The sequence below is a fragment of the Melanerpes formicivorus genome, unplaced genomic scaffold (assembly GCF_026170545.1).
Source record: "Melanerpes formicivorus ecotype bairdi unplaced genomic scaffold, bMelFor1.0.p_v2 SCAF_2, whole genome shotgun sequence".
NCBI classification, from domain to species: Eukaryota; Metazoa; Chordata; class Aves; order Piciformes; family Picidae; genus Melanerpes; species Melanerpes formicivorus.
The window spans coordinates 13,602,500-13,626,588 of NW_027142354.1; the positions used below are offsets into that span (position 1 = coordinate 13,602,500).

Below are 24,089 nucleotides of genomic sequence, written 5' to 3' on the forward strand. Positions count from 1 at the left end.
TGCTGACAGGGCTCCAGCAGAGGCCAGTAACTTTGCTTCGTAAGAGAACAAAGGCAAACCCACGGGCCACGCTCAGCCACATTTCTGAATTCCTTTTGACTGCAGGGAAGTGAGTGCACTTGTGTAACATTCTGCCTTACTTAGAGATCCCCATCCTTTGCTGCACCTGAATGTATCTTCCCCACTTCGTGAAGTGCCATCAGCTTGGTATTGGGACCCTACTCAAAACTCAAACTTCACCACCCTAGAGAACATACAGTTTTCACTGGGTTTGATGGAAGGGTAAGGTAAAAGGCTGGTCATTTATGAGATAAAGTGTATTCCCCACCATGGAATTTTGAACTGATTTCTAAATTTTAAAGGCAAAAAGCATTAACATTTCTAACTGGCTTCAGCTGAAGCTGGGTGTGTTCAGCTATACAGAAAGTCTCAGCACTACCAATTCTTGCGATTCTACTTTTTATGTCACAAAAGAGCCTACTTGGTTAAATGGCAACCTCAATTATCACTGAAAGAATTCCAGCTCTCACAGCTGTGGAACAAAGTGTGAAATCATGTAGTAGATGAAATTCATGGTCCCAAAACTAAAAGATCAATTCTGAAGCTTGAGAATATCGCTGTAATCAGATCTCTCATACACAGCAGGATTTCAGCCTCTGCTCATCCTCTCTGAAATTATGAAGTAATTAAGAAACAGCAGAGCAATTGTCCTGAAAACACTGGTTTTGATAGGAAGAAATTGTTTGATTCACTTAAATTGGCCTCTAATGAAGACAAGGTCATCTTATTCACTCCAGTTAGTAAGAAAAGATGGAAATGAGCCAACATTTGGTATTCTAGCACAGCAGAAACAACCACTGACCTGCCAAGAGCAAGTTAATTAGCTAAGGGCACAGCGACAATCTAGGGCAGTACGGTTTCAGACAGCAAAAGGGAACACTTGGCGAGATCACCCTACAACCCTCCACAGCGGCCTGCTGTCCAACAATGCAGGCTGACACTCTCACAACTTTTTTCTTTTCTTGCCCCTGGCACACCAGCAGGGGAGTCCCTTCTTCCAGCTCACAAGCTGGATACAGCAACTTGAGTTAGGGGTGATTTTCTGCAGGGATGGAATATTTGTGTAGGCACATGGGACTGGAATGGCAGGACAAGGTGGGAGATCAGATCTTATTCATTCCATTCTGCTGATGCTAGTTTTGTGTAAAGGTCACTGTAGGTGGTATTTACAAAAAAAAAGCTCTGTTCATCACATTTCTTTCAGTAACAAAGGTATGCTGTGTTCTACTGAGTGTTTTCAAACACATCTGTACTTTTTCTAGATGAAAAAGTGGAGAGTTAGAAATAGTGGAGAGTCAGAAATACACAAAACCTCACAGTATATTCCTCCTTTGCACATCAGTATGCATAATTACAAAGAACTAAGAGTAAGAGATACATCAGTTACCACCATGGTAGTTCACACCAGACTAAATATTGTCTTACAGCCTCCAGAAGGAATTAGGAGGAGTTAGCTGTCCCTCAGGATTACTCATAGCTTCTGTGACTTTGGTGAAACCATGCAGAACTGATCATCTCAAACTGGACTTCATGAGAACCCGGAAGCAGTATCTAGAATCACTATTAATATGCTTCAGGGACAAAACTAGAAGTGACAGAATTGATCAAGCAAGCAGGCTGGCTGGGATGCTGAGACAGAGAACATAAGCTTCATGGGCTTCAGTGACCTAGAAGGTCAGAAGAGCATTCAGAAGGGATCAGATGAGAAAGTTAACATTAAAATAGCCAAAAAACCCCAAAAAAATTTAACAACAGTGGGCTTGTTATTTGTGGTTCTGACCTCTGAGGAGTTTGTAACCAGCAGAAAAGAACTGAATATAAACAAAGCAATTCTTTATTAAATAAGTCAACAAGTGGGAATAAAGCATGACAGAAAAGCCAATCAAAACTACAGAGTTTTGCCTTCTCTAGAAATGTGCTATCTTGTAGCAGGGACTTGATCGTTTTTACTACCTCCTCCTTTCAACTACTCATTCCCAAAATGGGAGACACATCTACACATGCAGAGGTTGAGCATCTCTACCTCCTCAGATCACTAGAGGAGGAGTGATCTGAGGTGGTACCCCAAATGTAGCGGGTTGAGAGTGTCCCAGCACTGTCCCTTTCTTAAAGGCACAGCCTCAAATGGTCACACCAAAGCATGAGATTGATGTCTTTCTGAAGCTGTAATACTGTTTCCTGCCACCGTGCAGTAACCCCATACAAGAAAGCTGATGTTATTCAGCGTAGAGAAATGACGCCTTTGGGGAGATCTTATTGTAACCTTTCAATATATAAAGGGGAATTGTAAGAGGGAGGGAGACTTTTTATCAGGGTCTGCAGTGACAGAATAGGAGGCAACATATTTTAACTAAAAGTTGATTCAGGATTAGACACAAAGAAGAATTTTTTTACAATGAAGGTGGACAGACAACAAAACAGGTTGCCTAGAGAAGCTGTGGATGCCCCATCCCTTGAAGCATTCACAGTAACACTGGATGGGGCTTTGAGCAATCTAATTGAGTGAAAGATGTCCCTGCCCATCACAGGGGAGTTAGATTAGATGATCTTTAAGGGTCCCTTCCAACACAAACCGTTCTATGATTCTATACATACAGAGTAAGTCTCTTTTCTCCAAATTATGGAGCAGCCTTCATTCCCTTTCCATGATTACTTTGAACAGGAAGAGGCTGGCAAAGGAGTTTCACACTTACAGCCCAGGAAACTGGAGAAAAGGGAAGAAATTAAACAAATATATTAAAGCTATAATGAACTTCTCTTGTTTACCACTTTGTCCTCCTAGACTGCCCTGTGAGCTGAGGTGATCTTCAGATTTGCTTACATCACAAGGGACACACTACAAAACTGCCAGATACAGAAACCTACAACACCACAGCCTCAGCTTAACACAAATCTCTGTGACTCTGTGCCTTGGAAAAAGGTCACAACACTGTCTCCTGGTTTCCAAGACAGCATTTTGGACAGTGTCCCTGAGAATCAGCTCTGGCTGTCACTGCACTGTCTGCAGGAGGAACAAGGAGAAAACTAATCACAACATCTTATTAACAGTATCCAAGCCTGTGCCCTACCCACTTTTACTCACTGCAAAGATACAGCCAGGATCCTCAGTAGAAGTTAGGCTCCCATCAGTCTTTCACACTTTTAGAACCTCATGCAGCAAAATTAATGCTACCAAAACATATTCCACTATTTATCTGTCAGGTCTAAGTCATACAGCTATACACAGTGAAACAAAACTCTCCCGGTCTTCCCTTCTTTGCCAGCAACATTCCCAGGGGCTGGGAATCTCTTCTTTAAATCCCACACCTTTTTTCTCACACTGTTTGTTTGTCCTCAACCAAGGCTGCCAATATTTTTAAATATATTGATTACTACAGGTTTGTGATGGAAATTATAATTGTTCTATCTTCACTCACACTTTCACTTAGGCATTTTGTCAGATTGGAAACACTATTCCGAGGACTAAAATATTACATATCCAAATAATACCAAGTATGGCAGAAATTTAACAGGAAAATGCTTCTGCTTATTTGCCCAGTCACTGACTGAGTCCTCAGAGGCTGCAGCCAGGGGCTGCAGGCTGGCCTAACTTGCACAGGTAGTGTGATAAATGGGGGAGGGGGGGCATCAGGATCTGCTTGCTCAGCACTGTCCTGATGCTGAGCTGTGTAGGAGCTCATGTGAGCCACTGCCACATCAGCAGTGAGATGCAAAAGCCAAGAACTGAGTGGTGGAGAAGCTGCTCTCCACACCTTAGGAGGATGCTGATGGTTGTAAGAGATCTCCAGCCATGTTGTTTGCTGTGGTGGATGCTTTGCTTTGCTTGCTTCTTCCAAAGCCCTCATGTTTTATATAGTGGACAATAAGAAACAGATACTTAGGGATGTTGCTGCTGGGACACCATCCCTGGAGGTGTTCAAGAGGGGATTGGATGTGGCACTTGAAGCCATGGTTTAGTTAGTCAGGAGGTGTTGGGTGACAGGTTGGACTTGATGATCTCTGAGGTCTTTTCCAACCTTACTGATTCTATTCTATGACAGTGAAAGTCTGACTATTGTTGTGGATATATTAGAGCAAAAAAAAATCAGTGCATTGAATTCTAAATCTAAACTTTTAAAAGTCAGCATTGTTTCTTTTCTGGTATGTGAATGTCAACAAGCCATAATGTTTCCTTTTGAAAACAGATACTTAACATGAAAACAGCTGTACCAACCACAACCCTATCTGAAAGCACTTAAATTTAACAGTAGAAATCTCTTAAATTGCTTCAATCAGAATAGATGCTGCTATTGCAGTAATTTTTACAAAAAGCAAAATTAAAATCAACTTTCTCAACTTCCTATAAATTGCAGACACTAAGTTATTTGGCTTTTACTCATTCATTTCAAGCAAAATAACATTCTTAGCTGACAAGAATCTGCTGAAATAATTCTCTTAGTTCCTGAACAATTCAGTTTTATTATCCAGTAAATCTCACAAAAGAATGCAAGAATTTGAATTCCTGGCTTACCACACACACCCCCCCAAAAAAACCCAGGAAAACAAAATCAAAACCCCAAACCAAACAAATAAGAACAACAACAACAAAAAAAACCCTGCTATTAACACCAAATTTCTTATGGTAGGTGGATTTGTGAAGCCATGGCACAAGAAAGACAAGAGATTTTTTTAAAATGAAATAGCTTTTGCTGAGCAAACTGTGAAAATACCACAATTTTAACAAAACAGATCAAACTGAAACACCCAGACATTCCTAAAAGCTAGACAGTATTTCCTCTTAAATCAATCAAGACTACTCCATTAATCCCCTGCAAGCCTTAACTTTTCAAAACTGCAGCTCACTACCATTTCCAGCTCTGCAATTACATTACAAATACTGATAGTTCTAAGTTTCCAGTGAAACTGTTTTTATGCAAGTAGCACCTGAAGTACCAGGCTAACACCAATTACAACAAAAAAATACATCAGACAGTCAAGTCAAATCCACCTGCCAGCATGATCAAGAAGTATACTATGGGGTTACAACCTTTGAAGGGAGCTAAACATTATTCAAGGCATTTATGTGTCTTCTGTCTAGAACATCAACAGCAGCATGGACAAAAATACTAAAGCCATGAAATGAGCAATCACCCCTTAACAGTAAGCTCAAACAAATCAGGAAGCTAGGTTTTAAAATCCTGGCAATGCATCCTCAAGATCAAAGGGAGAATTAACACCAAATTAGTTCTCTAAAGGCAGTGGCCCTGTCAGTATTACCATTGCAGCCAGTCTCCAGAGGTTCCTGGCTCTCAGGAGCAACCTGTACACCTGGAGCAGACTACAGGCCACACTCCTGTATTACTTCTTGAAACAGTCATTTGAAAAATTAATTAACACAAATGCAGTGGCACTTTTCTCTTGATTGCATGTGCACCATGGTAGCAGGAAGTATGTTATATTCAGCTGACAGCCCCAAGGTGCATGACTAACAGGATCAGCAGTAAGGCAAATAAAAAGAAACTCTAAAGGAAGGAATAGTTTTTCCTGTGATCAAGGCTCCAGGTCTGGCTCCTATACTTCACTTTGTACCAATAACTACATCAGCTGTGGACTATTCACCAGGCCTCCCATCTCAAAAAACAAACGTTTTTTATTCCCCCATTAACTTTTACAAGTAGTTCAATGTACAGTCCTGCTTCATATTGGCCTTTCTAAACTTTACACATAGATGGAAGTGATTGAGCAACAAAAGAACTGCAGTTCAAGAAGATCTTATGAATGCCCCGCGTTTCCTTGGGATGCAATCTGGAATGCTCTGAAGAAACCTTTGAAATAATTTCTGAGCAAGAAGTAAACTGTCCCTCATTGGCCATGCTTTCTACAGCAACGCACCCATGACAAAGCACGGCCCATATACACTGGGGGCGGGGGGGAAGTCTTTCAAAGCTTATGGACCAAGTTTTGACATCAGGTAGATGGGAATAAATGTTCGTGTGTTGTGCCCAAGATCATTACTGTGCCCCATTACAGCTATAAATCACCAGAACTGTCTAGAAATAACTTTTGAAGAAAGGTAAGAGATATTTTGCTCACAATGACACATGCCTAATGCCCTTTCATCAGGTTGCACAAGGGAGGCAGAGGATGGAGAATATTTTGCAAAGAAACAAGACAAAAATTACTTGCATCCATATTTTCAGAAGTTCCTGTGAAACCAACTGCCTTAATCCAAGTTGAACAGGAAACACAGTTCTGGTACGTCACACCCTACAATAATAAGCTGCAGTTTCTGTGTTTAACTTGACTACGTGACTCAAGGCAACTGTTTCCCCTGTAATTTAGAGGATGACTTCAGTGTTGCCTACTATGAGTTGCAATGAAAAGGAGGCAATATTCAGTTCTTATTTTCTCGTTCTAAATTGCAAATATTTCTATCATAGAATGGTCTGAGTTGGAAGGGACCTCTGAAGTTCATCTAGTCCAACCCCCTCTGCAGTAAGCACAGGCATCCTCAACCAGATCAGGCTGCCCAGCCTCACTTCGAATATCTCTAGGGATGGGGCCCCAACCACCTCCCTGGGTAACCTGTTCCAGTCTTCCACCACCCTCATACTAAAGAACCTGTTCCTAATATCCAATCTAAATCTGCTCTTCTCTAGTTTGAAGCCTTTGCCCCTCATCCTATTACTGCAGGCTTTTGTAAACAGCCTCTCTCCATCCTTCTTGTAGGCCCCCTTCAGGTACTGGAAGGCTGCTATTAGGTCTCCCTGTAGCCTCCTCCTTTCCAGGCTGAACAACCCCGGCTCCCTCAGCCTGACTTCGTAGCATAGGTGCTCCAACTCCTTGATCATTTTTGTGGCCCTCCCCTGGACCCTCTCCATCAGATCTGTGTCCTTTCTATATTGAGGGCTCCAGAGCTGGAGTACTGCATTGCAGAATCACCTCTCTGGATCTGCTGGCCGTGTATCTTTTGACATAACCCAGGATGTGTTTGGCCTTCTGGGCTGCAAGCACACAGTTTGCTCATGTCCAGCTTCTTGTCTGTCAGCACTCCCAAGTCCTTTACCACAGGGCTGCTTTCTATCACCTCATCCCCCAGTCTGTATTGATAGTGAGGATTGTTCCAGCCCAGTGCAGAACCCTGCACTTGCTCTTGTTGAACCTCATAAGATTCACCTGGGCCCACCCCTCCAGCATGTCCCTCTGGTGTCATCTGCAAACTTGCTGATGGTGGTCTTGATCCCACTGTCTATAATGCACCCCCTCATGTAGGGCTGTTAATTTCTTGTCTGAAGAAGTTGACATCTAGGCATTCTAGGAGCCTCCTGGATTGCCTACAGCTATCCGTGCCACCTTTCCAACAGATGTCAGGGTGGTTAAAATCCCACAGAAGGATGAGAGCCTGTGATCTCCATGCCTCCTCGAGCTGGAGTAAGAAGGCTTCATCAGTAGGTTCAGCTTGTTCAGATGGCCTGTAGCAGACTCCTACCACAGGGCTGCCTTCATTGTCCTGATCCCCAATACCTACCCTTAAGCTTTCAACCTGTTCGTGGCTATTCTTTAGTGACAACTCCTTGCACTCTATTCTCTTCTTTACATAGAGGGCAACACCTCCACCCTTTCTACCTCTCCTGTCCCTCCTGAGCAGCCTGTAGCCACCGATTGCCACACTCCAGTCCTAAGATTCATCTCACCAAGTTTCCATAATTGCCACTATGTTGCAGCTTTCCTGTAGCAGGGTAGCTTCCAGCTCCTCCTGTTTGTTGCCCGTGCTGCATACATTGGCAACTGCCTTTTCCTTTTAAAAATTAATCTGCTCCAGTATTTGCTTTTTCTCCATTCCAACACAGTCATGTCATTGTCTGTTCCATCTCCACTCCACACATGCCTCCACTTCACTTTATAGTCCACTGAAAAACAACTTGCAGGACATTTTTGCCTCTCAGAATTAGCAACAGAACATAGCTGAGGAGTCAATTCTAACCTCCTCACTGAAAGTATCTGAGGAAATGTAGAGCAGAATAAAGAAAAGGCTCAAGATTTTCACACAGCAATTTTAGTGTCAAAGATACTCTTTCTTTCTCTTCTGAATAAAAATACATTATAAGCAAATGTTCAAAAGGAACAGAAAACAAGCACTTTGGGGTTTTTTTCCTTTGAAACTTCTTCCTTTCAATTGCACATTGTATATATGTGAGAGGAAGAGTGTAAACAGTCAAATGAATTCAGAATGCCTCCCCAAATACAGCACCTATGTGGTGCTGGCATCAAAATAATACATTACATGTGCCCCCCTCCTGACATCGGAAGCTAAACCAAACACGGCAAAGCCAGCTCTTTTAACACTTTGCCCGAGATGCATTTGCCACTGCTAGATCTTCTTTGGCAGCGAAATCTTGGCTGAGATTCAGCTCAGAAACACTGTACAATTCATTCTGCCGCCATCCATCTCACAAAATAAAGCAAAAGAACTCAGTGAGTCATGTTAACAGACATAAGTACATAGAAGTGAATGCTATTACTGGTGGGAAACAATAACTCTGTGAGTCAGTTTCACTTAGTTCATCTCCTTTCTTGTGAAAGGCAAGATCTGCTTTGACAGGCATGCCATGTGATTTATTGATTCCTAAGTAGCAATATTTACAGGTCAACTGAAGTGCTCAGAAACATTTTTCATGTCTTGAAAAAAAGTTTGCCCTTCTGTTCTACAACTATATTCTTTTATTATCCCAGTGGAATGTACTTTCATAAATATTTTCAGTTAATTTAGTACTTATGGTCTGTAGGTTTGAAAAAAAAGAGTGAACTCATGAACAAAGTCTATGTGATCACTGACACTTGGTGAAGAGCTGGCCAATTACATCCTTGTTTGCAGTTACACAGAAGAGAGACTGAAGTTACACTGCGTTCCTTTCTACTGTCAATCATTGATGCAAGCAACAGCTTGCATGGAACTTAGTTATAGGCAAGATGGAAAATACAGAAGGTATAACTGAGACTGAAAAATATGGGCTACCTCTTGAATGGTGAGATAACAGACATGCAGTCATCTTTGCTTTTTAAAGTATGTTCAGCAGCACAAAATATTTACTTATCTTTGCTTACCACTACAGCACAACCCTCCTGTCTTTCTACTCAGTCACAATTAGAAGTTTGTCTCCAGTATCTAACTCTTTTATCCAATTACAAAAAAAAGAAAAAATATTAACAACCCATTCTAAAGGAAGTTTGTACCAAGTAATTCAATGCTAGAACAAGGCTGAGGTGCAGAGACAAAGCTCAGAGAGTGAAATCCTCAAACTTTGAGGGCACCAAAGTTAAACAGGTGTTGCTCAAAACAAAATAAGGACACAGGAAACAGAAATAAAAGGATAAAGGAGAAAAAATATAAGGCTGAGAAGATTTCACACATCATTTGAAATCATTCAGCTTTTAATATGAAGACTAAATCTGGCTATATTTAGTTTCCATCACATAAAAGAAATTACCATCATCTGTAGTTTAAATTCAACAGCTACATTCCTTTACTATTACAACAAGATTCATGAGACTCCTATGAAGAAAAACAGGCCCAAGTGCCAAGAAAAACTAATCACCAGTCCTCCATGTTTAATTATACTAACAAAGTTATATTAATCTCCATAGAATTGCCTAATTATCTTCACAAGGAACAGAAACAAAAAGCTCACATTCATTTCTAAAGACTAGATGGGCCTGCAGTTTAATAGGAACACAGAAATCTTTCAGATTGGAGTCACCTCTTCAGATCAACCTCAAGTCATATTATTCAAGTCATAAAAATGCAAAAAAAAAAGGGAAAAAAACAAAGCAGGCTATAAAAAGATACACTTACATCTACTGGTCTAAATACATCAGTGCTCACACCACCACAGCCTTTGGCAGATTCCTTGACCAAGTCACATGGAAAACAGTCTTGTCATCCCTCCAAGTCAAAAGTACTGTAAGAAGACCACGGGACCAAGGCTTTTTGTTTTAATACATATTTTTCATCAGTGAATTCAAAGTCTGCTGTGCAAGCTACTATTATCACCAAGTCAGTGACTGCAGTTCTTTTCCTACAACATGCTATTTCCATTAACATTCCTGTAGGCAGTATAATAGCAAGTCCTTTGCAAAATCAACATTCCCAAACCATACAGAAATTTACAACAATGAGAATAAAAAGTCCTTACTATACTGCCTGAAACTGAAGTCCTGCTTCTGCAAATCTTACCCATGTGAATTACCCAATAAAAGGCAACTGGGCATTATATTAAGGACTGACAACTTGTAGCACTGCAGCCTTAGACGACCATGATTAATCAGTGTTCAAACATGATCTTTCAAAAAAAGAGTAAGAAATCATAGCTTGCCTTGGACAAATGTGGTAAGCAAAAATAAAAAGGCAATTAGCTTCAGACAGCTAAGAATGCCAGACAAAACAAAAATGAGGGAAAAATCCAAAATTCATGTAGTGATATGCTTTTGGCACAGTGTATAAGAAGAAACAGATCTTTTCCAAGTGTACATAACAAGGTGTAATTAACTTTCATAAGTTAAGGAACTGGACAGCATAAGCCACTTGTTGTCTTTTAGTACTGTCTGGGTGTTTTATAACCTCAAGTCATACCAATAGTCACTTACCACATTTAAGCTGAAGTTCTCCTAAACAGCCATAAGCCTCCATCAGCTTTTCATACTGTCCTTTAATTGCATCCTTTTCCTCTGGAGCTGAGAAACACAAAATTAAAGTCAGTAAACTTTTCCAGTCTTTATAAAATGTTCAGACTTCTACTGCCTACATCAGTAAAACAACACTACATGTGAAAAAACCCTACAGTACAAAGGTATGGATAAACAGCTGTAAAACAGTGATTAAAAAGCGATGGGACAGAAATGCACAGCCTCCCCATGCACCACCCTAGAAGAAAGGAGGGCACTCGCTACTAACAATCAGGTTGTTTGGAAAGATAATGTTCTTACTGTATGGTACAGAGGCCACACCAGTTTCAGAATAAGGAATACACAGGCATGCCATTCTAAAATAAGAATAAAATAGTAATTTTTGTGGTCATAAGGTAAAATATAATATAACTTTCCTTGAAGTGCAAAGAGAGATGGTTTCTGCTTCCAGATTCTCAGAGTCTAATTTCAGACAGAAGAGGAATTTTTTACACCAGATAATAAACTTTGATGTAGACATAATATCAGATGCTGATTTGAAGCTGGATTAAACTTAGATTTTAGTGAAAGAAGAATTAACTGAGTCTGATGCTGATATTAGATTTGTGTTTTTCTGCAACAACTGTCTTCAATGGGCACAAAATCAATATTCAGATATTAAGCCAGAACATGGCCCAAACTTCTCACTGGCTGCAATTTGAAGTAAAAACAAAGTATTTTCTGAATGAGTAAGTCTGCTCTTTGTATGTATTTCTGAATGAGGAACAAGGTTAACTTGTCATGCGGTAAACAGGCTGTGCCCCTCAAATGTCTATTTACTTCCTGAGCACAGCAAAACAGGCAACATGGTACTTTCGAGGTTAGCTAATACTTTACAATCTCATGCTCCTAGTCAACTTGAAAAGCTAAAAAACAAAATTGAACTTTCTGGGCATATAAAGGACAAATTGAACTGCCTGCAATGGATGAGAGAACAGAAAGGAAAGAACAGAACAGACTTCTCTTTATAAACCTCAAGAGGCAAGCAGCTCAGAGAGAAGCATGGAAAGCAAATAAATATCCCATATAACACTGACATTTTGAAGTGAAAGGAAGGATGGTTCCACAATTCCTTAGCAGAAGCAATCCCCAAAGGAAATCGTACCATGTTTGTCTCCATTTTTGCACCCATGACAAATAAAGAAGACTTGAAAATTTGTTATTTTTACTTTTGATCTCAGACTCTCACAACTTGTCTATTCCACTTTCTTAGAGACACTGAGTGAATCAGGAGAAAGTATTAATACCACACACACACAAGTGAATCGAAACACAAGCAACAGAAAGAGGATAAAGATATTTTTATTGGGTAACTTAAACCTCTGGATGGTCACAGTGTAAATATTCAGTACCAGTACCTCCTAAGAGCTGAGACTCTGAAAGCTCAGTTCTTGTCAGTTCAAAATAAAAATAATCAAAAATAGTTCAGACAGACTATAACAATGTTTAACTTTTTATAAAAGACTCTGACAATCCTTCCTTATGAATTAAAAACTAGAATAAAATTAAAAAGAGGTAAAACAAGGGATCTTGCACTTTCCAGGGGTTCTTCTCTAAGTAGAAAATAGCAGCAACAATTGGCTTTTTAATTAAATCTGTTCTCTGCCTTAAAAGCTTATCCTTGTTCCCTTTAAAATACAAAGGAAAAACCATAAGCAAAATTCTTGCTCCCAACATTGCATCTTTTGGAAGAAATAGAGAATGACAGAAACAGCAAAAGATTCAGAGCTCAGGCTGATAGAGGAGCTCACCACCTTGCAGGAGAGGCACAACTTGAAAACATTTAAAAGACACCTTGAAAGCATGGTGATATTCTTCAGAACACAATTACAGCTTGGCATGTTGACTGTTACAGAATCTGGCAGGAGCATGATACAAAATAATGGAATTTATTTCAGTGTGGAAATCAGCAACACAGAAGTTGCCACTAACAGCAAGAAGCACCTGACACTAGCATGTACAGAAGCTACCAGTTTCCTAGGTCAAGCTAGCAGCATCCCACACACACATCAGCTTCCAGCACAGGACTTTTCCAAGCACGCAAACAGCTGCAGTTTGTCAACAGTGATACAGAAATACCACTGGACAGGCCATCTGACAGAACAGGTCTGCACAGTAGCATTAGTACCAGCAGAGCTGGCTGGAAGGGAGGAGCAGGCTCCAAACACAAAGCTCTGGGAAGAGTCCAGCCTGTGTTTCCACTCCTGGCTAACAACTTGCTGGTAACTTCTACCACATGTCAGGTTCTGTACTTTATCCCAGGGTTCATTTTGCTCCCCAAAGCAATTTAGACTCAGAAACCAAAAAAGCAGCAAATTGATCTTTCCTTGATAATTCTATGCACTTTTCTAAAGATACAGCATGCTCTAAAACCACACCTGTGGATAGTTTGAGAGGGAAGGAACAAGCCAAACAGACACAGCTATGCCCATGGGTCATGCAAATGGAGGGGCCAGAATATTTTAGTGCATGCAGACATAATTTGTGTGGCAAGAAAAAAAGTAATCCATTCGTTATAGGTACTGACAGAATGTGAAGACTCCTGTTCCATTATACTCCTCTGTGTTGCTCAAACTCCTGATCTGCACTGTAATGACTGCCATTATGCGTAGGCCAGGGCAGGGGTCCCAGGCAATAGAGGTCATCCAGCAGCTCCCAAATGCTGTATCCCCTCCATAAGGGCCCTCAGGATTGGATGGATGAGTCCTTCATCTCTCACAGCCTCCAGCCATCACATATTGCTGCATGCCCTGCCAGTGTGCAAGTAAAGATACAGGCAGAATCCCTGCAGCACTGGGAAGTCCTAAGCCAGATTCAAACACAACCCAGCCAATCTTTCAGGGTTTTTGAAGGGGGTGAGGGATAAGGATGAGGAATTCCACCCCCACCCCTCCAAACCATTATAAAAAGCAATACATAGAAAGCATAACTGAAGTGTGACTTTAAAAAGATATTAATGCAAAGGGCTTGAGTCAAGTTCATGCCTTATTATTAAAAATAAGTATTTCCAAATTCTACACATTTATTATTGAAATCTCAAATAACTGCCAGCAAAACCTAGTCTGAAACATCTCCCAGAGCATTCATGAACAGTGCTAGGACACAAGAGTCAGAGAGATAGACTAGAGAGAGAACAGAGCTAACTGATATACTACTACTGATTTTGCAAGATGAAGAAGAGAGTTAAAGAGAAAAACTGCTACAAAACTCTAAAGGATTGTGGACTAATGGGGAAAACATAAACCATATCTGACAAGTTTTAACAGTATGGAAAATAGTGGTTTAGCAACACCACTGGGCAGCTGGATATGCCCAAAGACATGGGACTTTTCTAATTAGTAACACCAAAATTATTTTCCAGTTTGTCTGTTAAGTGTTCCAAACTCAGAGGTTTTATTCTTCAGTAGCTTTCATAAAAAACTCTAAACTGCAGAGGCAGTAAGAGTGGTCTGCTTGAAAATCTAGGACAAGGACTGGATGTTTACCTACACCCTGCTCCCATGTAAAATCCTTCCTTTTTCAAGCCAGATGGCTTGAGATGCATACGTATATAGCTAATGCACAACACTGCTACAGAAGTTAATGAAACTCACAAGAAGTTTTCTCCTCAGAGAAAAAGTCCAATTTGCAAATACAGTGCATTTAGTTACTACTGAATAACAGCGACAGATACTAATGAATACACACAGTCATTACCAAACTGCACTAAAGCTTTCCATGAAAACTTTCAGTAATCTTCCCTTCCACTAAGCATAATTGAGTACCTACCTCTCTGCAATCGTTGCCACAACTGTGTTGTGCTCATAACAGCTTTACAGACCTGCACACTGTGTTCCTCAGGCACTTTTCTTAGTATCAATTATGTAAAAACTCTGATATAAATTATATATGACTGGAATGTTGGTTCAAAATTTTAACCCTTGTGAAACAGAAGACACACCATAATTCAACAAAACTAAGCTACAACAAACTCAGAGTGGTCTTTTCCCATGTGTAAAATGTTTCAGAACCAAAGAAAAACACCAGGAAAAGGCCTCTCAAGTACATATTCCACATGGCCTATGCAAATGCCCCTTCCTACTTGTAAAAGCTGCAAATTCCATTTAATGGCTACCAAGACTGGACAGTTTTCTTTATTCAATCCTTTCTTAGGGCTGATCCCCCAGACTTCAACAGGAACCAACACCTTTCTCGCACATATGGTGCCCAGAAACATCAGTGACTGGAGGGAGAGAGTGGAAAGGTACCATAGTTCCAAGTTCAGCATCCAAGAGCTCTTGAAGAAGATGTCTGTGATCAGACTTACAGAAAAGAGTTTCACAACTATATTTACACATTTTCTAGAAATTGGTATTTCTGCCTGAAAACACAACAAATAAAGCTAGGAAGTGGCATTTGGGAAAATCGGTTCACTGGCTTCCTGCATTCGATTGGAAACATTCTATTTCTAGGGAGGAAGACTATGTTAACAGACCTGCATGCACATATATATGAATACATTAATTCACAACCAAAGAACATCAGACTCAAAGCCATTCACAGAATCCCCAAGGTTGGAAGAGACCTCAAAGATCATCTAGTCCAACCCATCACCACAGACCCGACTAAACCATTAGATCTCTACTGGCCAGTGCTGTGATCTGTGGGCAGTTAAGAACTTCCCTCAGTTTAGGAAGGATGTTGACTTGCTGGAACGAGTCCAGAGAAGGGCAACAAAGTTGGTGAGGGGCTTGGAACACAAGACCTATGAGGAGAGACTGAGGGAGCTGGGGCTGCTTAGCCTGGGGAAGAGGAGACTCAAGGGTGACCTTATTGCTCTCTACAACTACCTGAAGGGGGGTTGTAGACAGGCAGAGGTTGGTCTCTTCTCCCAGGCAGCCAGCACCAGAACAAGAGGACACAGTCTCAGGCTGCGCCAGGGGAGGTTCAGGCTGGCGGTCAGGAGGAAGTTTTACACAGAGAGAGTGATTGCCCATTGGAATGGACTGCCCGGGGAGGTGGTGGAGTCACCATCACTGGAGGCGTTCAGGAGGAGACTTGACAGGGTGCTTGGTTGCATGGGTTAGTTGATTAGGTGGTGTTGGATGATAGGTTGGACACAATGATCTTGAAGGTGTCTTCCAACCTGGTTTATTCTATTCTACTCTATATAAAAGACAAGTCCCCGGGCCATCTCCCCAGAGCTAGACCATTATGTTTATAAGCTTTCTGTCATATATTACATATATTAACACAGAAACTTGCTGTCACTACAGACATAAACCATCAAGCAGAATTTATACCCCACAACTGCTAACAGTTTCCTAACATAGACAATGAATCTTGTAATCTACACTCATCATCTACACTAGTTTCCCCCTCCTTTCTCTGGTCCTTTGCTGCATAAAAGTAAGAAACAAACTAAACTGTCTCAGCTAGATAAATTAGCATTTCCTGTAATAAAGGAACCAACTACAGGCAAGAAAAGAGAAACCAAATGAAATGAAATGACAATGCCATTAACACAGAGTGGGCGGGATGTCCATGCACACATGATTACAGCTATCTCAAGAGGTGACATTGGACTTTCAAAAGGCATGGTGAACAGGCTTTTATGCCAGCCATGCTACAGATCAATACTTCAAAATGATTCCAATATACATTTTAAAAGAGACTATATAAAAGCTCTCATCATTTTTAACTATAGTAATTCAAAGAGGAGATAGCAACACTGGGGGAGAAAAAGATGTTGTAAATTATGATTCCCTTAATTACTGAGATTCCAACTACTGGTCACACAAATGGCTTGGAATCACTAGATGAATACTGGTCTCTCGATTTTACTCATGCACATTGGCTTTAAGCAGTGGACATGCTTTAGATTTGTATCAAAGTCATGAAATACAGATCAAAACCCACTGGCAACAATGAAAAGGTTTAATGTAACTGGTTTCCTAATCTGGGAAAGCAAACAAAATGCTGCTCATTACTAACAGAATTCTCATTTTGCCAGTTCAAAAAATCCACCCTCCCCCCCCCCCCCCCAAACAGAGAAATGTAACACACCATTGCCACTTAATTTAACAAGAAAATGAACCTTCAAAGTATCACACATTATAAAATTCCAATAAAAATTAAAATAAACCCCTCACAGTGTGGCATTAACAGATCTTTATCACTGGAGATGGTATTTTTTCCATTATCAGAACTATTCTCATGAAAAATCAGCTGCCACCTGAAGACCTTTTTGGCTCTCTTGGTTCATAAAACCCCCAAAACCTGAAAACCAGGCATTTTAGTCTGAATGTCTTGCCACCATATGAAATGTAAGATTCAGCTCAGTGGCCCTGCATCCTGAGCTGACACTGCAATTGACATTTTACAAATTGCAATGTACATGTATTTTTTACTAGGAAGTTTACAGTTTAAGTCATCCCTTTCCTCTTAGCTGCCTGAATATGGAGTACTGTAACACCATGAACAGTTGCATGACTACAGGAACAGGTAAGTATTACAGGCAAAACAATTTTAAAAACGCAGCACAAGCACAATCTGTTCCCCTCCACTAGGTTTTGCACATTACCTCATTTTCTGTGCTTGCCCCAACTCATGGGTGGCAATTATCAAAACAGAAGATAAGAAACATTATGGACGTTTATGACTTTCACTGCCCCGATGATGTGACACAGGCCTGTGTCTTAAAGAGACAGACTCAAGTAACCATGCGAGTGCAGGACACAAGAGCAGGTATGGTATCACAGCAAGAAGCCAGGTGTGCTTGACAGGATGTGAATCTCAAGTCATACATTCAAAACAATCTCTGAAGTGGATGACTACACTGGTGGCCAGCACCCGACGTAGCTGAAAGAACTTTCAAGAGGCACCACCCCTTTAGGTGAACCCTCCCCTGTGGTCAGTAAGGCTCATACAAGGCTGTAGAGTACAAGTCCAGTACAGTAAAAGTGCCTTGTGCTGAGACCCCACAGAGACCAGACATGCAGGTGGCCTCTCCTGCTTCTTCCACCCTGGCTGCTGGTGAGGACAATGGCATCCAGGACACAGAAAGAGCCGTTCACGCATGGATCAGGCTTGGGGTCGCCCAGGGAGGAGATGTTGGCTAGACCTCCACGCATGGCAGGGTACCGGGGGTCACTCTACAGCGGCAAGTGGGCAGGTCTGGAGGGCTATACTGGAGACCGGGTTTTAAGGTGAGGTGAGCTAGTTTCCTCCAGTCAGTGTTGTACTGGGCCCAAGTCTATGCTCTTCCCTTCCTCTCTCCAAGCCACAAGGAAAAGTGCCTCCCGTGCATTGACCGGTGGCTGCCGGTACCCCACGAGTCACACAGACAGCACAGCGGCACCAGGCGCATACCCGCAGCCACACCACCTTCCCACGACACAGCCTCCCCCAACAGGCACGGCGCGGGAAGCCGCCCGGCCTGCTCCGGCCCGGGGCACTTACTGAGCGCCGCCACGGTGCCGGCCTCCAGCAACAGGCAGTCCTGGCGGGTGCGCGCCTCCAGCAGAGCGCTCGGCCCCGGCTCCTGCTTCCAGAGCAGCCGCAGCCCTTTGCTTAGAGCCATGGGAGCGGCTGGTCGCGGGGAGGAAAGAGCAGGAGGTGCCGGCGAAGGGAAGATGCGTCCCACAGCGCGGGTGGCGAAGAAGTCGCCGTCTCCTCAAGTGCAGGGAGCGCGGCTCTCGGGGGGCCGCCAGCAGCCCCGGCCGCCGCGGGAGCTCCCGATCCCGGCAGCCCGCTTCTCCCCGGCAGCGAGGACGCCCTGGGAGGCGGCCAAAATGGGTAGCCGTGTTCCCTTCCCGGGAGCCGGTCACCTCAACAGGCCTCCAAGTGCCTGCACGGGGCGCCCAGAGGAGAAGGGAGCGGAGAGTCTGCGGCTGCTGTTTCTCCCGGTTCCCTGCGGTCCGCAGCACAGCTGCTGCCTCCTCCTCAGGGAGTCCCCAGCTGCGGACAGCGGGGCGGGAACGACCGTCCCCTCTCCGTCTTTCTCTTCCCACCCACGGTCCCCTGTAAACTTTGCAGAGTTAACTTTGTCACTCTGGCGCCCCAGCTACGGCTCCGCCTACTCCGAGACAGGTACGAGCCGCCGGCGGGGCACCCCCACCCTCTGCCCGCGGGGGAGGGGAGGACGGGCAGCAGTTGCCGCGCCCAGTGGGACGCTGCAGGCCCTGGCCCTGGCCCTCAAGTCGGCGCTGCCCAGCCGCTCGGGGGCGCGTCTGGGCCGCTGCGGCTCAGGTGAAGCTGAGCTGTGGAGCCAGCGCGGCTGGCGGCTGGCCCTCCAGCGGCTCGTCGGCAGCGCCTTGTGGCCCTTCGCACCGCGGGAGGACCGGAATAAGTGAAATGCCTTGAGGGGCCGAAATGACTTCCCGGTGACGTGGCAAGCGCGGGCTGCCGCCCAGCTTTGCCCTGGGCAGCCTGCGCTCCTTCGCGCTTCCTGCAGCCGGGCTGCGGTGAGAAGCCGACTGAGGCCACGGTGGGGAATCGCGGCCCCTTGGCAGGGTGCTGCCTTCGGGGTTCAGAGCGTTTCGGCTGTGCCTGGGAAGCGCGGCCCTGCCGGTTGTGTGTTTCGGATAAAAGGCACAGTGCACGGTTTGGATTGACTAGTGATCAAAAAGGTGCTCCCTCGTATAAAAGTGTGGAGTTTGTTCGTGTAGGGTGTTGCCCCCCTCGGATCTGGCAGGATTCCCAGCGTGATTACCTGTTGAGACTGTGCAGGATGAAGTGCTAATTTTTTTCCAGAGTTCAGTTCCTCAGATTGAGGAGGTAGGCACAGGTATGTAAGGAAAAAGTCTCTCTGCTTAGAAGTTTGCGTTCACGACGGAGACAGAGGAGTTGAGTAAAGCTTTATTCGAATAAAGGGAGAGTCCACAGGACAATTCCTGGTGGCGTCTCTCGAATTGCTGGGAGATGTAGCTCCCATTTTATCCTAAATTCCTGGCCACAAATTTCCCTCTCCCTTTCCCTGTAGGCTAAGCTACTCAGGATTTGCAGTCTTTCCGGAAACGTCTACTACACGTGCCCCTTCACATGCAACCCCTCCCCGCTTCATACACCGTATGGTCATTTAAATTAGGTTCTTCACGACTTTGGGTGGAGAAGTTAATATTTAGTAGTCTATTAAGCCTGTGCTCTGGTCTGACAGTTCAAGAGTTTAGGCTGTGTTCAGTGTCATGTCACCCTCTGACAGATTCCCACTGATTTACCTTGAATTTAAGATAAAGGTCTCTTGCAGCTGCTGCTTTGATGTTTATACACATAGATAAGGGGAATTGTCTGGTTCCCCTTCCTTCTTCCAACCCCCTTTCAGACACTTCTTCCTTTGTAAAGACACTAGTTACTTTTAATCCCATCAGGTACACAAACAGTCACTACATCAGGCCTTGTCGAGCCTGACCTTGAATATTACCAGGGATGGGGCCTCAACTACCTGCCTGGGCAACCTCTTCCACTGTTCCACCAACATGGTGCAGAACTTGTTCCTAACATACAATCTGAATCTCCTCTAATTTCAAACCATTGTCCTTCATCCTATCACTGCAGGCCTTTGTAAACAGTCCCTCCCCAGCCTTCTTGTAGGCCCCCTTCAGGTACTGGAAGGTTGCCATTAGGTCTCCTCTGAACCCTCTCTTCTCCAGGCTGGACAACACCAGCTCACTCAGCCTGTCCTCATAGGAGAGGTATTCCAGCCCCTGACCATCTGTGTGGCTCTCTTCTAGACCTGCTCCATTTCACTCCTGTGTTAAGGGCTCCAGAGCTGAGTGCAGTACTGTAGGTAGGGTCTTACCAGAGCAAAGTGGCAGAATCACCTCTCACTTCTTTTGATACAGTCCATGTATTAATGGACTGGATTTGATTGTTCATTCCAATGTCACTGCCTGTGGCTGGAAGAACAGAAGAAAAGATCACCTGTGCCCCAGAATCTTTCACTATTTGTCCCAAGGCCTTAAAGTCTTTTTTAATTGTTGTTGGACTAACAGTCATTACTTCCTGTCCACCTACATGGAAGATCAGTAATGGGTAATAGTCTGAGGACCACACCAGGCTAGGAAGTTTACTAGTGATGTCCCTAACCCAGGGTCCAGGGACACAGCATACCTCCCTATGAGAAGAGTCTGCCTAACATATTGGACTCTCTGTTCCCCTCAGAAGGGAGTCACCTGTGACTATAACCTTTTTTTTTTGTTGTGGGTGATGTTGTGATAGGGGTGGTAGGCTTTTCTGTGTGTAGACACAGTAGGTTGTCTGTTGCCTACTACTACTATAACTAGTAGTAATTTGAGAAGTGCTCAAATAGGAATGTTGCTTGATGTATTAGTAGGGTATGCAAAGATTTCCCTTTTCTTATTGTAGTTTTAGGCTGTACCATTAAATTTTTCCACAGATCCTGAACAGGAAGTGGTAGAATGTAACTAAGGCTCTAGCTGTGTGAGGCTCTAGCTGTGCTCGAGTGTCTGCTGTGGCCTCTCTCTGTCTCACCTGGAGGTGTCATCTTCATCAGTGGCCCCAGATTTCTTCATAACACAACTTCAGTGAGGATGGCTGAAGAGGCTTTGGGCCAGGGAGGAGCTCAGGAGGGTTTTGGCCAAGGAGATGAGAGGAGGGTTTGGGTCAAGCTGAAGCTCAGGACAGTTGTGGCTTCATTTTGGGCTGCTCCCTCCAAAGCTGCTGCCTGAAGTGGGCAGGGCAGGTGACTTTCTGCACCTTGCCTCTGCTGCCAGTTGGTCTTCCACGTGTTCAGAAAAGGCTTGGCTGTGGCCCTTGGAGCCATGGTTTAGTTGTCAGGAGGTGTTGGGTCGGACTCGATGATCTCTGAGGTCTTTTCCAACCTTATTGATTCTATGATTCTAAATCACCATTGAGTGTAAAAAGGAAAATAATTATAAGTTCTACACAATCCCATTAGATAGATAACAAACATAAGCTGGTTGTGTAGGCTAAATTTTTCTCTCTTTTTTGGCTTCCCTGCTGTGGGAGACACTAACTTGCTTCTGGCTGGTTTTGCTGACCTTTTCTGTGTTCTTTGTTTTGGCTGAGTACTAAAACCCAATTATCTTCTCTTTCTCTTGTCCCTTTGTGTCCGGGGGGTAAGGAGGTGAGCAGGGAAGGGAAAGCTATTAGCTCCCCTGTTTTTTTGGCCAGGGGCATTCTGGTGCTCTTTGTAAATACCTGTAAATATTGTAAATACTGTATATTTTGTACATATTCATTGCATTTCATTGTAGATTGTAGTTTTGCTTGTAAATACAGCTTCATTTGCTTCTAGCTGGGCTATGACTCAATGCATGAAAATCCATTTTTAAGGGAAAATGTTGAGACCGACAGATCATCTTTTAGTTGGCATTTGGAGTTGAGCTGTCTTGCTCTGGAGTATGATGGAAATTGATCACTATCTGTAGTTATTTGTGCAGTCCCTTGTTCCCTTTTCCACAGCATCTGTTTTCACCCTCATTAACTCCAGCAATCTTTCATTTCATCCTCTTTTCTCAAGTGTGTTTTTCTTTAATATTCTGCCTTGCTAGTTCCATCATATTAGTTTCTCTTCACATTCCTGTCTTTGGTTCTTTATAACTCTTCACATTCCTGTTTTTGTTTCTTTATAACTCTTCCTACCCTGAGAAGTCACAGATATTTTGTATTGCTTTCTGAAAGTTCCCAAAGCTAAAGAGTGGGAGGTGATCTTTTGCTGCCTTTGCTGCCATCAGCTGAGAGAAGCTAAGGTCACTGGGCTATCTCTACCATTCTGCATGCATGGAAGAGTGGGAGTACTGTGGAGAGTAGCATATCTCTTGTCAGCAGTAGAGCTCTTTGCTTTCCTTTTCTTCTTACAAATCCTTTTCCCTTTCCTGTCTTTAGAAGAGGGGGAGAGAAGGGAAGGAATCCTTAACATCTCATGCTTGCTAACTTTAGAACTCTGTGAAATGCAGTTCAAACAGAATTGCAGCACTGCTCTGTTAGAGGGGCAGCCTTTGTGGTAGGAGGATATTCAATTATTAAATAAAGTTTAGTTCCTGTTAACTCACCTGTGGTGTAAATTGTGTTGAGGATTATGTCCACACTGTGTTTATACGGACTTCTAAGCACAGTTCTTTTGCAGTCATTAAGAGTTTAGCTGTTACCTCAGCTGCAGAAATCACTTTAGTGTAACTTCTGAGTACTTCTATCTACTTCCCAGTCTCTATTCAGTTTTGTTCACATTTCTAGTCCCTTCCCCTCCCCAGCCCTTGTTTACCTCTTAAGCAGGCCACGCATTATGACTCCTTCTCCCAGGTCTCTATAGTAATGGATGTTTACAGAGTCTGAATAGCAGCCTTAATCAAAAAGAGTCCCCTTACATGTTCATCTTAGCAGGTGGCACCGTATGTTTGGAGATGCATCGAATGTGGAGCAAGAGGGGTGTTACCAAACAAGAGTTTAGCAGAACTGGAGAGAGCAGGATGTATTTGGCTTAGCTGTCTGGAAGAGCTGTGTGAGCCCTGAGTCCTAGACATAGAGTGGGTCCCTGTAGCATAACTTGTCTGTCTTTATGTGCTCTTGAATGATGCTTGTAGTCTGGGACTCTTGTCCTAAAAGCTTTGGTGATACATAGTAGAAACAAACAAAAATTATTTGTGTTTCCCCTATGTTGTGCTCCTGGAAGCAATGGTAATTTTTTTAAAGCTTTGAAACTAAATATAGATGAGTACTTGAGATGGCATTTCCTGGAGATTTCTGGCCACTTGCACTAAGCCTCAGTGGCCACAAATTCCGGAGGAAATCTGTGTGCTCACAAGGTCACTGAAATTAGTTTGGGTTTTGCCTTTTATGAGAAACTTTTGACTTCAGTAAGTAAAGAAGAAATAAGGGAAATACCTCAGCACAACCTTTCCTGTGCATGATATTCAAAACAACTACTAATTGTTGCTCATATGCAAACCCTTCTATTGTTTTCCTGTTTTCTAGTTAATATTAGAGTAACTTTTATTTACAGGTGAATTTGCCACAGAAACAGTTGAAACACTTGTGGGCTCAAAGTGTTTCTGTGGAAAGCAGCTATGGGGTTTTAAAGCTACTTCTTACACTCAAAGCAACTGAGAGGAGAGATTTCTGTTCTGGTTGGTTATGTTTTTCTTGGTGTGAAGAACTTTGTGTGCAAAGACATCTGGTGCTTTGTCACAGGGACAGTATGATGGACTTCGAGCTAGGTCACTGCTTCTCCACAAAGTCAATAGAATTTCCTTAAAAATAACTCTGAAGAGCATGAGAAGCACCAGTGATAAATACTATGCTTTATTTGTGTGTTTTGGTCTCGACAAAGAGTATTTGACCTTGCTGTGAAGGTAAGAGGAGCGTTGCAG

At 43.1% G+C, this 24,089-nt stretch overlaps 1 protein-coding gene across 1 annotated transcript in view; it reads right to left on the reverse strand.

Moving 5' to 3' along the window:
* Nucleotides 1-18,940, reverse strand: part of SYNJ2 (synaptojanin 2) — a 70,645-nt gene extending 51,705 nt beyond the window's left edge. Inside the window, exons 1-2 of the mRNA XM_068151252.1 lie at nucleotides 18,202-18,940; nucleotides 10,684-10,770 (exon numbers count right to left, since the gene is read on the reverse strand). Coding sequence (XP_068007353.1) covers nucleotides 10,684-10,770; nucleotides 18,202-18,322 — 208 coding nt within the window. The 5' untranslated portion in view covers nucleotides 18,323-18,940. The remainder of the gene's footprint in view (nucleotides 1-10,683; nucleotides 10,771-18,201) is intronic.
* Nucleotides 18,941-24,089: the final 5,149 nt, after the last annotated feature.